At 42.2% G+C, this 14,986-nt stretch overlaps 1 protein-coding gene across 1 annotated transcript in view; it reads right to left on the bottom strand.

Annotated features, from left to right (window-relative positions):
* ppil2 (peptidylprolyl isomerase (cyclophilin)-like 2) overlaps window positions 1-14,986 on the bottom strand; it is a 389,068-nt gene that overhangs the window by 368,781 nt on the left and 5,301 nt on the right. Inside the window, exon 5 of the mRNA XM_063040908.1 lies at window positions 12,145-12,196. Coding sequence (XP_062896978.1) covers window positions 12,145-12,196 — 52 coding nt within the window. The remainder of the gene's footprint in view (window positions 1-12,144; window positions 12,197-14,986) is intronic.

The raw sequence follows: 14,986 nt of genomic DNA, 5'->3' as shown, positions 1-14,986 counted from the left end.
GTATGACATGTTGACCTTCCAAGGTCGGGAGATTAGTGCAAGAGGCGTAATGTTACAGCTTTATAAAACTCTAGTTAGACCACATTTGGAATATTGTGTTCACTTCTGATCGCTTCATTACTGGAAGGATGTGAAAGTTTCAGAGAGCGCAAAGGGGATTTATCAGAATGCTGCCTAGATTAGGGAACATGAAAGGTTGAGCAAGCTAGATTTAGTGTGTTTGGAATGAAGAAGGATGAGAGGCAACCTGACAGAGGTGTATATTATTATAAAAGACGTAGATAAAATGGACAGCTAGTGCCTCCACCCTCCCCCAAGGTGGCAATGGCAATGACTAATACCACAAGACAGGACGTCTTTTTAAGGTGAGTGGAGGAGTTTAGGAGAGAAGTAGGTGTTTTTTAAAAATAAACAGAGTAGTAGGTACCTAGAATACACTGCCAAGGGTGGTGGTTGAGGCTGATACCTTACAAACATTGAAGATTCTTAGTTAGGCACATAGATGAACGAAATTTGGAGAGCTATGGACTTTGCAGGAGGGAAGGGTTAGACTGATCATGCAGGAGATTAAAATGTTGGCACAACATCATGGGCCAAGGGGCTCATACTGTGCTGTACTGTTTTATAATCTAAATCTTGCTTCATTCATACAACTTTGATGAAACCACATATTTATTCTGAAGCAGTTTTGGTTTCTCTATGCAAGGAAAGATAAAACTAGCTGTGTTTTAGATGACGTTTCTGTGGAAAAGTGTATAATTGTGAAATAGGAGGCTGCCACAAAAGCATTAAATTCATATCTTCCTGGTTAATTCACCAAAACAAGTTAAGAAAATTAATTTACAGAAGATTTCATTTAAGCTTTCAACCACAACAATAAAATTACAGATAATGTGCATTGTGACCTTATACTTAAAAGACCTGATTACTTGTCAGAGTGCTCCTTTAACCTTACTGCTCACATTAAGTTAGCTGCCATGAGCAGGGCACATCCTCTGCACACTTAAGTCATCAGCACAGGCTGTCAGCTTTCAACCAGTTGGTTCATAATTGTCTTCCATCCTTGCTCTGCATTGAATTTCTATAAACCTAGTCATCAGCTTCAAAGAGAATTTGACATTTCAGTCAGCAATGACTAAAACTACAAGAACATTAAAAGGAGTATTAAAAGAACAACTTTACTAATGTTTCCTAATTTGCCTACTAACTACAGTGATACCACACCACAGACACACAATTCACTCTCACAGCACTCTTTTTATTATTTATTTAGAGATACAGCATGCCAAACAAGCCACACTGTCCAGCAAACCACGTACTTAACATTCGCCCAATAGCAGACAATTTACGATGACCAACTAACCTACTAACTGGTACACTGTTGGACTGTGGAAGGAAACCAGAGCACCTCAAGGAAACCCATGCGGTCATGGGAAGAACATACAGAGCTCTTACATATGGTGCCGGAATTGAACACCAAAGTCCATGGCCCGAGTTGTAACAGGATCACACTAACCACTATATTACTGTGGCAGCTCATCATCTTTAAATTTTTCTTAAGAACATAAGAAACAGGAATAAGCTATCGTTAAACTTCTGCCTGCTCTCACTCATTCAGATGATGACTCATTTATTATACCATGCCACATGGACCAATACAGGAATATACTCTTCGATTTCATTGATAAACCAAAATTTATTGGTCATTTCTGTGAATGTACTCAACATTGGTTGGAGAATCCATAAGATTCACTAATGATCAAGTGAAGACATCACACATCAGACCTCTTAACTTCAGACTGTAACCTCCTTTTCTAGCCTGTATCTACCCTGCCTAGCCACCAAGAATTTTAGTTCAATGAGATCACTTCCCATTCTTCTAAATTCAAGAGAGCTTGCACTAATCTTGCTTAACCTGTTATAACAGGACAAACTCCACTTAGGGATAAACCCTTAGTGAATCTTCACTGCATTCCCTTTATATCCTTCCTTAAATAGGGAGACCAGACCTGTACACAATATTCGGTGTGGGCACTAAGCCTTACATAACTGCAACCCTCTTTATTCTAGCACTGAAATCTTATTGCCTTACAGGGCAAATGTCATTTTTCTGTCCTGAATACTTGCGGTGGTTGCTTGTTAAAGTTCAGTGAGTTGTGTACAAGGACACCTAGATCTTCTGAACATCAAGACCTCTCAGTTGCCATTTAAAAACACAATAATTTTCTATTTTTCTACTGCATTTTCACATATTATATTCCATCTGCTGTGCCATTGTCCATTCAGTGATCCCAATGATGTTTCACTCTCATCTGGCATTCATAGCAAGGGGATTTGCGTACAGGAGCAGGGAGGTACGACTGCAGTTGTACAAGGCCTTGGTGAGACCACACTTGGAGTATTGTGTGCAGTTTTGGTCCCCTAATCTGAGGAAAGACATTCTTGCCATAGAGGGAGTACAAAGAAGGTTCACCAGATTGATTCCTGGGATGGCAGGACTTTCATATGATGAAAGACTGGATCAACTAGGCTTATACTCTCTGGAATTTAGAAGATTGAGGGGGGATCTTATTGAAACTTATAAAATTCTAAAGGGATTGGACAGGCTAGATTTAGGAAGATTGTTCCTGATGTTGGGGAAGTCCAGAACAAGGGGTCACAGTTTGAGGATAAAGGGGAAGCCTTTTAGGACCGAGATGAGGAAAAACTTCTTCACACAGAGAGTGGTGAATCTGTGGAATTCTCTGCCACAGGAAACAGTTGAGGCCAATTCATTGGCTATATTTAAGAGGGAGGTAGATATGGCCCTTGTGGCTAAAGGGATCTAGGGGTATGGAGAGAAGGCAGGTACAGGGTTCTGAGTTGGATGATCAGCCATGATCATATTGGATGGCGGTGCAGGCTCGAAGGACCGAATGGCCTACTCCTGCACCTATTTTCTATGTTTCTATCTCCCAACACCTTCATCCAAATAACTGATGCAAATATGAATAGTTGGAGCCCCACCATTATTCTCTGCTAGTTACAGCCTCCCAATCCTAGAATAATTGGTTCCCCCATAACTAATCTCCTTGTTGCAACCTCAAGTAATTCTAGCAGAGTTGATAAACATGATTCCTCTTTCTAGGTATTCTGCTGCCACTTCATTGATTCAAGAACATTCTCATCAACTGAAGCAAGCTAGTGTCCATAGTTCCAACTTTTCCTCTCCCTCCTTCCTTAAATAGTGAGCTTACATTTGTTATTTTCTAACCTGTGGGAACCATTCTAGAATCTACAGAATGTTGGAAGAAGATAACCAGTATATCCATTAGCTCTGTCTAAACTTTAAAATGCAGGTCATCAGGTCATGGAGATTTAATTATTTCAGTCTCAATAACTTACTTAATACTATTTTTAAATAACATTGATTTCTTTTAACTCCTCACTAACACCAGACTCTCTGTTCTGCATTAATTTCAGATATTTTTTTGTCTTCTGTGACAAAAGACACAAAATATTTGCTTAAATTCCCTACAACAATTTCTTTTTTCCCCTAAATAATTCTCCAGTCTGAGTGTGTGGCAATATATTTTGTGAATTTTTCCCATTTTACATATCTGTAGAGGCTTTGAATATCTCATTTTATATTCCACACTACATCATTTTTGAATTCCTTTTATTAATGCCTGACTGAAGTCTTAAATTTTCATCAGGCTTTTTGCTCTTTTTAGCAACATTTTATGCATTTTCCTTTCATCTACTAATATCTTTAAATTTTCCTGTTAGCTACACATGAAGCATTATTCCTACAGGGTCTGTGTGCCTTAAATTATTATATATTTGTTCTAGGCTGTGCATTCATTCTTTAAATGTTAGCTATTATTTGTTATTACCAAACCATTTTTAGTATAATTTCAAAAATAACTTTTCCAACTCAATCCTCAAATACAAGACCTGGTTTTAAATGGAATTAAATCAATTTCGATCTTTTATCTAAAGTCCTACCATACCATGATCACTGTTCCTTGAAGGCTTGTTAAGTAGAAGATCATTAATTAATAATTTCTCATTACACGATATTAGGTCAAAAATAACCTGATCTCCCTCCAGGCACTTATCCCCGAAAGTGCTATATGTACCCTTACACGTCCACCCTCACCACCATTCAGGGACCCAAAGAGTCCTTCCAGATGAAGCAAAACTTCACCTTTGAGTCTATCAGGGTCATCAATTGTATTCAGTGCTCCCCATGAAGCCTCCTTTACATCAGTGAAGCAATTCAGATTGGGGGACTGCTTTGTTGAGCACTTTCACTCTGTCTGCCGCAAAAGGCAGGATCTCCCAATTGCTACCCATTTTCTCTGTTTTTCCAGTGCCAAATCTGTCTATCCGGTCACCTCCTCGATTCTCCTCACCTGCCCATCACCTCGCTCTGGTTCCCCCCTCCTTCCCCATGTTCCACTGTCTCCTCTAACGGATTCCTACTTCTTCAGCCCTTTGTTTCTTCCAGCTATCCCCTTCCTCCCCTTCCCACCCACTTCCCACCCACACCTGCTATCACCAATAACCTGCCAACTTGCAATCCCTTTCCCTTCCCCCACCTTTTTATTTTGGCTTATTCCCTCTTTCTTTCTAGTCCTGAAGGGCCTTGACCCAAAACCTTAACTGTTTATCCCTCCCCAAAGACGCTCTCGCTCTTGTTGAGCAACTCCAGATTTCTGAGAAAAATATTTACTAAAGCATTACAGATTTACAGTAAGCTTGAGTAACTTTTCAGTTACAAATCATTCACTTGGTTATAACGACGACTACAGTGAATTTGGGAGCCAGTGGAACAGAGAGCAGCACAATGTGTTTGCTTTAGCAGCCGGCGTGTGTACTGGGCAAACACTGAGAGTACAGCTGTCCTTGACTTCTGCTAAATCCACAAGCCAACCATTACTCAAGTGATCAACTGTCCCAACTGTCCAAGAGTATAATCTAACTAAATTATACAAACACACCCAGAGTAATTTCCATTCCACTGCAAGCGTGACTGATGTAAGTACTCTTTTGTCTCTATTAAATTTGTAATTCACTTTGGAAAATATTGTTTTGGTATCACAAATTTCCAACTGGTGGATTTGCACCTTCGTACTTCTACCCCTTCCATCATTACAGCCCTAGAGATTACTGCACTCAAACAATTCAAGCCTCTTCTACATCCCCTGCTGCCTTTGCCTTATCACTAGGGATAGATTATCAGGCATGTGGGAGCAGGCCTTGCACTTTAACTCGATTTGTGCCTGGATCGGAAGAAATGTACAGATCAGGAAATCCTGTGAAATAGTTTGGATTCGAACAGGAAGCGTTTCAACAGCTAAAGGCTACCACCTAGTGGGAGCAAAACTGAACTGCAAACACATTGATAAGCTATTGCTTGATAGAGGGTAAAGATTTAAAGATTAGCTTTACTTGTCACACACACTTCGAAATATTCATTGAAATGTGTTACTTGAATCAAATCAGCAAGAATTGTGCTGGGCCAATCATCGCCACATTTAGGGCGCCAATGTAGCATGTTCACAATTCTCCAACCTAACAGTACAACTGTGGAATGTGGGAGAAAACCAGAGCATCCAGGTGAAACTCACAGTCAGGGGGAGAATATGCAAACGTCTTACGGACAGCAGCGGGAATCGAACCCCCATCAATGATCTCTGGCACTGTAATAGTGCTACACTACACCACCATGTTGTTGTCAAAGGTTGACAAATACAGTTATCCTGTGCATTTCATCCTTCCAAATAAAAAGATTTTGCTTCCTTTTCACTTTATTCATCTGTACATTAAATGAAGATAAGATTCAAGCACGCCATATCATTCTAAGATTTTTCAAGTGAAGTGCATTGCTTGTTGTTCATGAAGTTCTGCCTGACTTTTGTTCCCAAGTATTTTCTATCACAGAACTATTTAAATCATCTTTCCTTAACGTACTGTTCACTGCATACCTGTCATGTGGTCTGAAATATCTTTTTGAGAAGTTTAAATGGTTCTTTTCACAATCAAAGTCAGAAAGAGGCCTTCAGTTAATCATCAGGATTCAAGGTTGTTTAATATCATTTCCAGTAAACTTGTGTAAAGGTGAACGAATTATTATTTCAGATCTAATGCAGCACAAATAAACACAGTAAGATTAAAAAAACAACAGCAAAAAAAGCAAATAAATATAAACATAAGATAGCTTCTATACATAGATTGATTTTACGTCCATAAAGTGTCTGTATATAAGGTGACTGACTGGAAATGACAAAGTAGTGGTGGTTGAGGGTGTGGAGTGACGGGTTAGTGGGTGGAGGTGTTGATCAGCCTTACTGCTTGAGGAAAGTAACCCTTTTTTCTGCCAGGTGGTGCTGGCATGGCTGCCACATAGCTTCTTTTGGAACAGTAAAATGGAAAAGTTCCAATTTACTACTTAATTTCTAACATCACTCGTGACTAGAATTTCAGCCTGACCCATTAGTTGTGACATTACTTAGCTCCGTACATTGTATGCTGCTTCTGTTGTTTAGCACAGAGATGGACCTGTGGGTTAGCATCTCAATTTTAGGTGTATCTGGTACTACTCCCAGCATTTTTCTCCGATCTAAGTTTGATCCAGGGGTCTATCACGCCACAAGGTTACAGAGAATGGTGGTTTACAGTTCTGATGCTGTTGATGATCCACTGTGGCTCATGTTTTGATTTGATCCCATAGTGCTATACAACACAGTAGATGGTATTAACAACGTGAAGAGAGGAATTTTGTTTGTAGAAGCACTATCATTTCTACCAATGGTGAAATGGACAGATGCATCGTCCACAGATGTAGACAAGGTCTACAGATTTCTCTCTCATTTTGGATGGCTCATTGCCTGCTGCCTACACAACCTAGCAGTTATGTTAGTCAAGCCAACAGATCTACCAAAATTATCTTCAACATGGAAATTTAACCCCCACCCCATCAACTGGCAACTAGCAGGCATACTGTGCTCTTACTTCTTTATGTGCTTCTTCAAACTGTTATTTAACATACTGATTCAGCAGCTGAACCAGGTCAGTAGGTGATAATCTGGAGGATGTTTGTCTGTGAATCACTCTGATAACATGAGACTTTATGGGCTCTACAATCAATGTCGAAAACTTTCATAACTACTCCTTCTTGTCCGTACCTCACTCTTCCACCATCTCTGGACAGAATGTCCTACAGGTGGGGCAAGAAGGTTGTGATGGAGGAGACTGGAACATGACCAGGAGGTATGATCCTCTGAAATGGCATAAGTGGGCAGTTTCCAGTTGGATTGGATTTGTCCTTTTTTTTTGTGAACAACTTGAACACAACATGAGGGGCTATTGTAAGGTTCACTGGATCATGAGCAACTTTTGCACATCGGGATCCAGAGCCGAGGTCCACACCAAATGGACCCATTTGATTTAATATTTTTCTATCCGCTGAAGCAGTAATGACACAGGCCATTTCAGGGCAGCTAAGAGTCCAGTGCACTGATGTGGATCTGCAGTCACATATAGGCCAGACTGGATAACTGTAAATGACCCTTCTCTACAACTTCCATTGCATTTTCAAACTATACAAGACCAAGATTATAGGAGCAGAATTAGGCGATTTGGCTCATCAAGCCCACTCCACCATTCAATCGTGGCTGATTTTCTCATCCCCATTCTTCTACCTTCTCCCTATAAAAATTAACCCCTTACCAATCGAGAACCTATCAATCTCTGCCTTAAGTACACCCAACAGCATCCACAGCCCTCTGAGGCAACGAATCCCACAGATTCATCACCCTTTGGCAGAAGAAACTCCTCATCTCAGTTTAAGAAACATCCCTTTATTTTGAGGCTGTGCCCTTGGATCCTAGAATCTCCTTTCAATGGAAGCAACCTCTTGAAGAACACTCTATCCAGGACTTTCAATATTCTGTAGGTTTCAATGAGCCCTCTTTCTCATAAAGTTTTATTAGATATGGTCTACTTTTTACAAATTGCCCCTCTCTAATTAGTTCAAATTTAAGTACTCCAAACTCTGACTCCAAAGATCCCAATATCTTCACATCAGATGTAAAAAAATAAGCAGTGAATAATTCCTATTTTCTCTGTCTCAGCAATAAGGATGTTACTTTACTCTACTTCATTGTCGCCAAACAATTGATACTACAGCGTACAATCATCACAGCGATATTTGATTCTGCGCTTCACGCTCCCTGGAGTACAAGTCAATAGTAAATAGTAAACATTTAAATTATAAATCATAAATAGAAAATAGAAAAGGGAAAATAGGGTAGTGAAAAAAACCGAGAGGCAGGTCTGGATATTTGGAGGGTACGGCCCAGATCTGGGTCAGGACCCATTCAGCGGTCTTATCACAGTTGGAAAGAAGCTGTTCCCAAATCTAGCCGTAGGAGTCTTCAAGCTCTTGAGCCTTCTCCTGGAGGGAAGAGGGATGAAAACTGTGTTGGCTGGGTGGGTCGTGTCCTTCATTATCCTGACAGCATCGCTCCGACAGCGTGTAGTGTAAAGTGAGTCCAAGGACAGAATACTGGCTTGAGTGATGTGCTGGGCTGTGTTCACGATCTTCTGCAGCTTCTTCCGGTCTTAGACAGGACAACTTCCATACCAGGTTGTGATGCACCCAAGAAGAATGCTTTCTACGGTGCATCTATAAAAATTAGTGAGGGTTTTAGCGGACAGGCCAAATTTCTTTAGCTTTCTCAGGAACTAAAGGTGCTGGTGGGCCTTCTTGGCAGTGGACTCTGCTTGGTTGGACGAAGTCAGGTCATTTGTGATATTGACCCCGAGGAACTTAAAGCCTTTGACCTGTTCCACTTGCACACTACCGATGTAAATGGGGTCCTGCGGTCCGCTACTCCTTCTGAAGTCAACAACCAATTCCTTCGTCTTGTTGAAGTTGAGGGATAGGTTATTGTCTTTGCACCATGCCACCAGGTTCTTAAATTCCTCTCTGTACTCAAACTCATCATTACCCGAGATATGGCCTACAATTGTTGTGTCATCAGCAAACTTATATATTGAGTTTGATGGAAACTTGGCTACACAATCATGGGTGTACAGTGAGTACAGCAGGGGGCTGAGTACACAGCCTTGTGGGCACCGATGCACAGGGTGATTGTAGAGGAGAGCTAGTCCCCTATTTTTACAGCCTGGGTCCTGTCTGTGAGGAAGTTGAAGATCCAGCTGCAGATCTGAGTGCTAAGGCCCAGGTTCCGGAGCTTAGGAATCAGTTTATTTGGAATGATGGTTTATTTGGAATGGTGGTTTATTTGGAATGATGGTATTAAAGGCAGAGCTGTAGTCAATGAGAAGGAGCCTTACGTATGCATCTTTATTCTCCAGGTGTTCTAAGGAGGAATGTAGGGCCAGAGAGATGGCATCTGCCGTTGACCTGTTGCTCCGGTAGGCGAATTGCAAAGCGTCGAAGTTGACCGGTAGGCTGTGGTTGATGTGTGCCATAATCAATCGCTCGAAGCACTTCATAGCAATTGATGCCAGAGCCACAGGTCGGTAGTCATTCAGGCATGCCGCCTTGCTCTTCTTCGGCACTGGGATTATTGTTGCCTTCTTAAAACACGAGGGGATCTTAGACTGAAGCAAGGAGCAGTTGAAGATGTCAGCAAACACTCCAGCTAGCCCGCTTGCACAGGCCCGGAGAACCCATCCCGGGACGCCATCTGGGCCCGTCGCTTTCCTTGGGTTTATCTTCTGGAAGGCCCTTCTAACGTCCTCCTCGGTGACGATGAATCTCGATGCCACCAGTTCCAGTTCATCCAGAGGGAGCAGGATGCTCCTCTTCTGTTCGAATCTTGCATCGAATATGTTAAGTTTGTCAGGAAGAGAAGCACGACAGTTAATTGATATTCCCAGCCTTTTCTTTGAGCCCAGTGATCTCACTTAGACCCTGCCAAGGTCTACCGGCATCTCTCTGGTTAGCCTGGCCTTCCAACTTGGCTCGATATTGCCTCTTGGCACCCTTAATGGCTTTCTGGAGTTCACGCCTGGATTCCGTGTCGCGATTGGTATCCCCGGACCTAAAAGCCGCAGCTCTAGCCTTCAAAAGGGACTTGACCTCATAATTCATCCAAGGTTTCCGGTTAGGGAATACCCGGATCGTCTTGCAAGACACACAGTCCTCTGTGCATTTCCAGATAAAGTCCGTGACAGCTGAGGCATACTCATCCAGGTTAGCTGCCGAGTCCTTGAATACTAACCAGTCCACCGATTCAAAGCAGTCACGGAGGGCCTCATCCGTTTCCTCCGTCCAACGCGACACTACTTTTGACACCGTGACCTCCCGCTTCAGTTTCTGTTTGTAAGCTGGGAGGAGAAGTACGGACAGCCTGATGGTCCGATTTTCCGAAGTGAGGTCGTGGGACAGAACGGTAGGCAACTTTGACTGCTGTGTAGCAGTAGTCAAGTATATTCAGGCCTCTAGAGGGGCAGGAGACATGTTGATATAACTTTGGCAGCGCCTTTCTGAGGTTGGCCTGGTTAAAGTCCCCGGCTGTAATGAGCAAAACCTCCGGGTACCTGGTCTCGAGTTCACTGATGTTTGCATACTGTATGTTCAGAGCACACTCCACGTCCGCCTGGGGGGGAATGTAGACCACTGTCAGTATGACCAAGTGAATTCCCGTGGCAGATAGTAGGGACGACACTTTACCGACAGGTGTTCCAGGTCCGGGCTGCAGGAGTTTGTCAGTGCCACTGTGTCCGAGCATCACGCAGTGTTGATCAGTAGGCAGACACCACCTCCCCTCGTCTTGCCTGAAGACGCCATGCGAAAATGGATCAAAGATCTCTCCGGTCGGATGGCACAGTCGGGGGTGGCAGGGGAGAGCCAGGTCTCAGTTAAACAGAATACACAGCAGTTCTGCATCTCCCTTTAAGATTATCCACCTTGTTCCCTATAGCTTGCACGTTAGCTAGTAGGATGGTGGGCAGAGGGACACGAAGCCCCTCAGCTTCAATCTGACCAGCAGCCCAGCTCTTTTCCCACGCTTCCTCAGTAAATAGTGCATCTTTCCAGGTTTCCATTGATGCAGTGTGTTGTTGGCAGCTCTTTGAGGTTGGTGGACGCGTCCCACGGGGATCAATCGGAGGATCGCGTCGTCAGGCGCTCCTGGCCGGGCCGAGTGACGGGCGAGGCTCCATTGCCACTTCCAGCTGCCGGGGTCCCAGACTGTCGATTGGGTTGGGCCCCGACGCCAACACTTAATCCCAGAGGGTCGGCTGCCGGCTGAAACAAGTCTGCGAGCTGAGTCACGGTTGTGGAGGCCTCCACTCCAGCTGAGCCTCGGGCTCGATTTCTGAGGCCTCACTTCCGGCAGCTGTGGATGGCCACCAACGGGGCTTTACAGTGGTTGCTCCGGAGAAGCGTCTGGGGCATGTTGAGGTCTCCGACGTCACTTCTGTGTGGTCGTCTGCTCCGGAGAGGTGCTGGTCAGAATGGGCCGCGTCTCCAAGTGCTCCAGCATGGTAGCAGGCCATGGGTCTCCGGAAACGTGGTGGGCCTCGGACCAGGCCTCGCTGGTCGCATCCAGGTGCGGTCCCGAGTTGAAGAAGCAATTCTGGCGCGTCAGTGATCTCCAGCTGGGTCAGTAGCTTCGCCATGGTGTTGTTGATCTTGCTAGATGTAGCAGATTGGAGGTTTAGAAGGGTTTCTTGGGTACAGGATAGTGTAGAGGGCAGTTTGCTCAGAAGAGCGCGCGCAGAATTGCCAGATACCAGCGCCATCTACAAACACAATGCATCTACCTCATCGGACAACTAAATCAAAATTGGAAGTCTTTATAAAACCCTAGGATACAAGCCATCATGCCCTAAGCGGCATTATATTTCTCCTGGATTTTTCATTGCTTTAGTGAGTTCCAGTCCTTGATCCATTAATAACTTCCCTGGAATATTATGCATGCTTTCCCCTTCCTTTACTAAGGTGCACACAAAATACTTCAACAAGCTGTGTTTCCATTTTCATTGATGGTGTTTGTTCTTAGAAGTTACAAATATTGTCTATGACAAATAGATTTGAGGAAAGTTTATAACTTTTGATGATAGTTATGATATCCTTCACAAGTAATCAACAATAAGTGACATGCATTAGAAGATCCTTACCTCACCAGTAGTGGGGTGGGTACCAAATTTCTTTATCCATGGAATGATAGACCTACAGAAAAATTGCCAAGAAATTTTCAGAAACACAGGTAAGATCAATCACTGGGAAATTCATAAACTATTCAAAACCGTTTTAAATCAGCAACAAATCCAAACCAGGAACAACATAGAACAGTACAACACAGTACTGGTCTTTCGACCCATGATGCTATGCCGACCTTTTAACAAACTCCAAGATCAATCTACTTCTTCCCTCCCACATAACACACAATTTTTCTTCCATCCTATCCAAGTCTCTTAAATATTCCTAATGTACCAGCCTCTACAATCACTCTCACAGTGTGTTTCACGCACATCTCTCCATAAAAAGTGTATATCTGGCATCCACTCAACACACACAAAACAGTGGAGGATCTCTGCATTTAGCCAGATGAAGTCGTAACTTCAAATTAAACCCCTAACTTCAACTAAATGAAGTCGTGATCAAAGGGCTTGACCCAAAATGTTGACTTATTTATTCCTTCGGTAGATGCTACCTGACCTGAGTTTTTCTAGCATTTTATGTGTGTTACTCTGGATTTCCAGCATCTGCAGAATCTCTTGTGTTTCCGACAGTCTTATACGTTCCTCCAAACACTTAAAATTCTGCCTTCATTTCAGCCATTGCCACCTGGGAAAAAGGCACTGGCTATCCATTCTAGCTATGCTTCCTATCATCTTATGCATCTCTATCAAGTCACATTTCCATCTTTTTAACCATTAATATTCAGATGCAGTTTAGAATGGAAAGAATACAGAAAGTTGGGATGGTATTTCGTGACAATTTTATAATTATACTGGGAATATAACAAACTATATTATTCGTGTATAGAGGCAGCATGAGCTCAAGGGACCAAATGGTGTATGCGCATGATTTGATATTTACTTCAAATACCTACATGCCCATGACTTAGTTTTTTTTCCAAAAGTAAAGATACTTTGAAAGTAAAATAGAAAACATCACAAGAATAGTTTATCCAATCACAAACAAGAGAAAATCTGCAGATGCTTAAAACCTGAGCAATACATACAAAATGCTGGATCGGGTGGAAACATTGACTGTACTCTTTTCCTAGATGCTGCCTGGCCTGCTAAGCTTCTCCAACATTCTGGGTGGGTACAAGAACAGTTTACATAATTTATAGATTGAAGCATTTTTGTTCTTCAGCTTCACCGCTCCAATGCCCCTCCTCGCTTTGTCTCTCAGATCCTACTCTCTGCAGATATCTCTTGCACTCAATTACACTGAACCCTTCAAAAACCAGTCTTACTGTGCAGATTCAATGTCAAATAGAAAATACCAAATCCTTACGAATTTTTAAAATTTGAATTTTGGCTCTACCTGCTTTTAACTGAGATGCTAATAACTTATTTTTATCTCCAAACACATAAAATTGACTTTTCAATTGAAGCAAATTTCTTTCAATAGGATAAGTTAATAGTAAATTATATTGTGGTTGGAGTTCAATCCTTTCTTTAAATAAATCAATGTTAGGAGTGTTTTTCTGCTGTAATAATTATATGTGCTATACGTGTTCTGTGTTGGGTGTGTATGTTGTACTGGGCTTAGCAGCATGGACCAGGAGGTACACTGCTTCATTTGGCTGTTAAACTTGATCTTCACCCTTCCCTCAATTTGCTTTCCATTTATATATATGTTACCTCATTAATTCTACTTAAGTATGGATTTTGCTTTTTGATCTCATCTTCCACCCACACTATTAGCAAGTTTGAAAGATTACACATGTAGTTGAACGAAACCTCCTATTATGCCATTTGGTAATAAAGTCCACACTGATGTTCCTACAAGTCCTTGATTGCAAATCAACATACACAAAGTGCTGGAGCTACTCAGCAGATCAGGTAGTATCTATGGAAATGAATAACCATTCAACATTTTGGGCTGAAACCCTCCTTTGGGGCTGGAAAGGAAAGGGAAAGACAACAGAAAGAAAAGGTGGGGGAGAGGGGTAGGAGGATAGCTAGAGGATGATGGTCGAAGCCAGGTGGGTACGCAATGTAGTCAAATTGTTTGAAAATAACAGTTATCTAATCCATCACAGTTTCAAATTGGACCAGAGAGTTAATTTAATCCATGCTGACTTTTACCATAATAATGCCCCTCCACAACTTAAAACAAATCAAGTCTGAACTATTGCAATCCTATTAAATCCCAGCAGAGGGCATTGTAACATCACGATTTAAAATGATTAATCTAGGAATAAAATTTACAACAATCCAGCAGGCTTTGGCTAAAGTCAAACGCCTAATCATGAAAAGTTTAATTTGTTTGCTTAGTTTTGAGAGCTTAAATATTTTTGCATCAATCTGTTGCTGCAATGGTTTCAATACACACATTTTGAAGTGGTTGAGGCAGGTTCGATGTTGTCATTTAAAGTTAAATTGGACAGCTACATGGACAGGAAAGGAATGGAGGGTTATGGGCTGAGTGCAGGTCGGTGGGACTAGGTGAGAGTAATAGTTCGGCACGGACTAGAAGGGCCGAGATGGGCTGTTTCCATGCTGTAATTGTTATATAGTTATATCTAGCCCAGTCTAATCATTTATTACAAAAATGCAGAAAATCTATCAGAATGAGCAATGGTGTAACTTCCTTTCCCAGACATCAGAAAGTCTAACTAAATGCAATTTTCCTGCTACAAAGCCAAATTCAGCCTTTTTCACTTCTAGGAATGTTCAATGTGTGGTCTGGTGATCTTAACAACAATGGCAAAGATTCACTTCCATTTGCAGAGTTCCAAACCAGCCACAATGTAGACTTCATAAGTAACAATTCCGAGTT

This window comes from Mobula hypostoma, chromosome 2 (assembly GCF_963921235.1).
Source record: "Mobula hypostoma chromosome 2, sMobHyp1.1, whole genome shotgun sequence".
NCBI classification, from domain to species: Eukaryota; Metazoa; Chordata; class Chondrichthyes; order Myliobatiformes; family Myliobatidae; genus Mobula; species Mobula hypostoma.
Note: the sequence above shows the minus strand (reverse complement) of the source record. Positions and strands in the feature narration are given on the sequence as shown.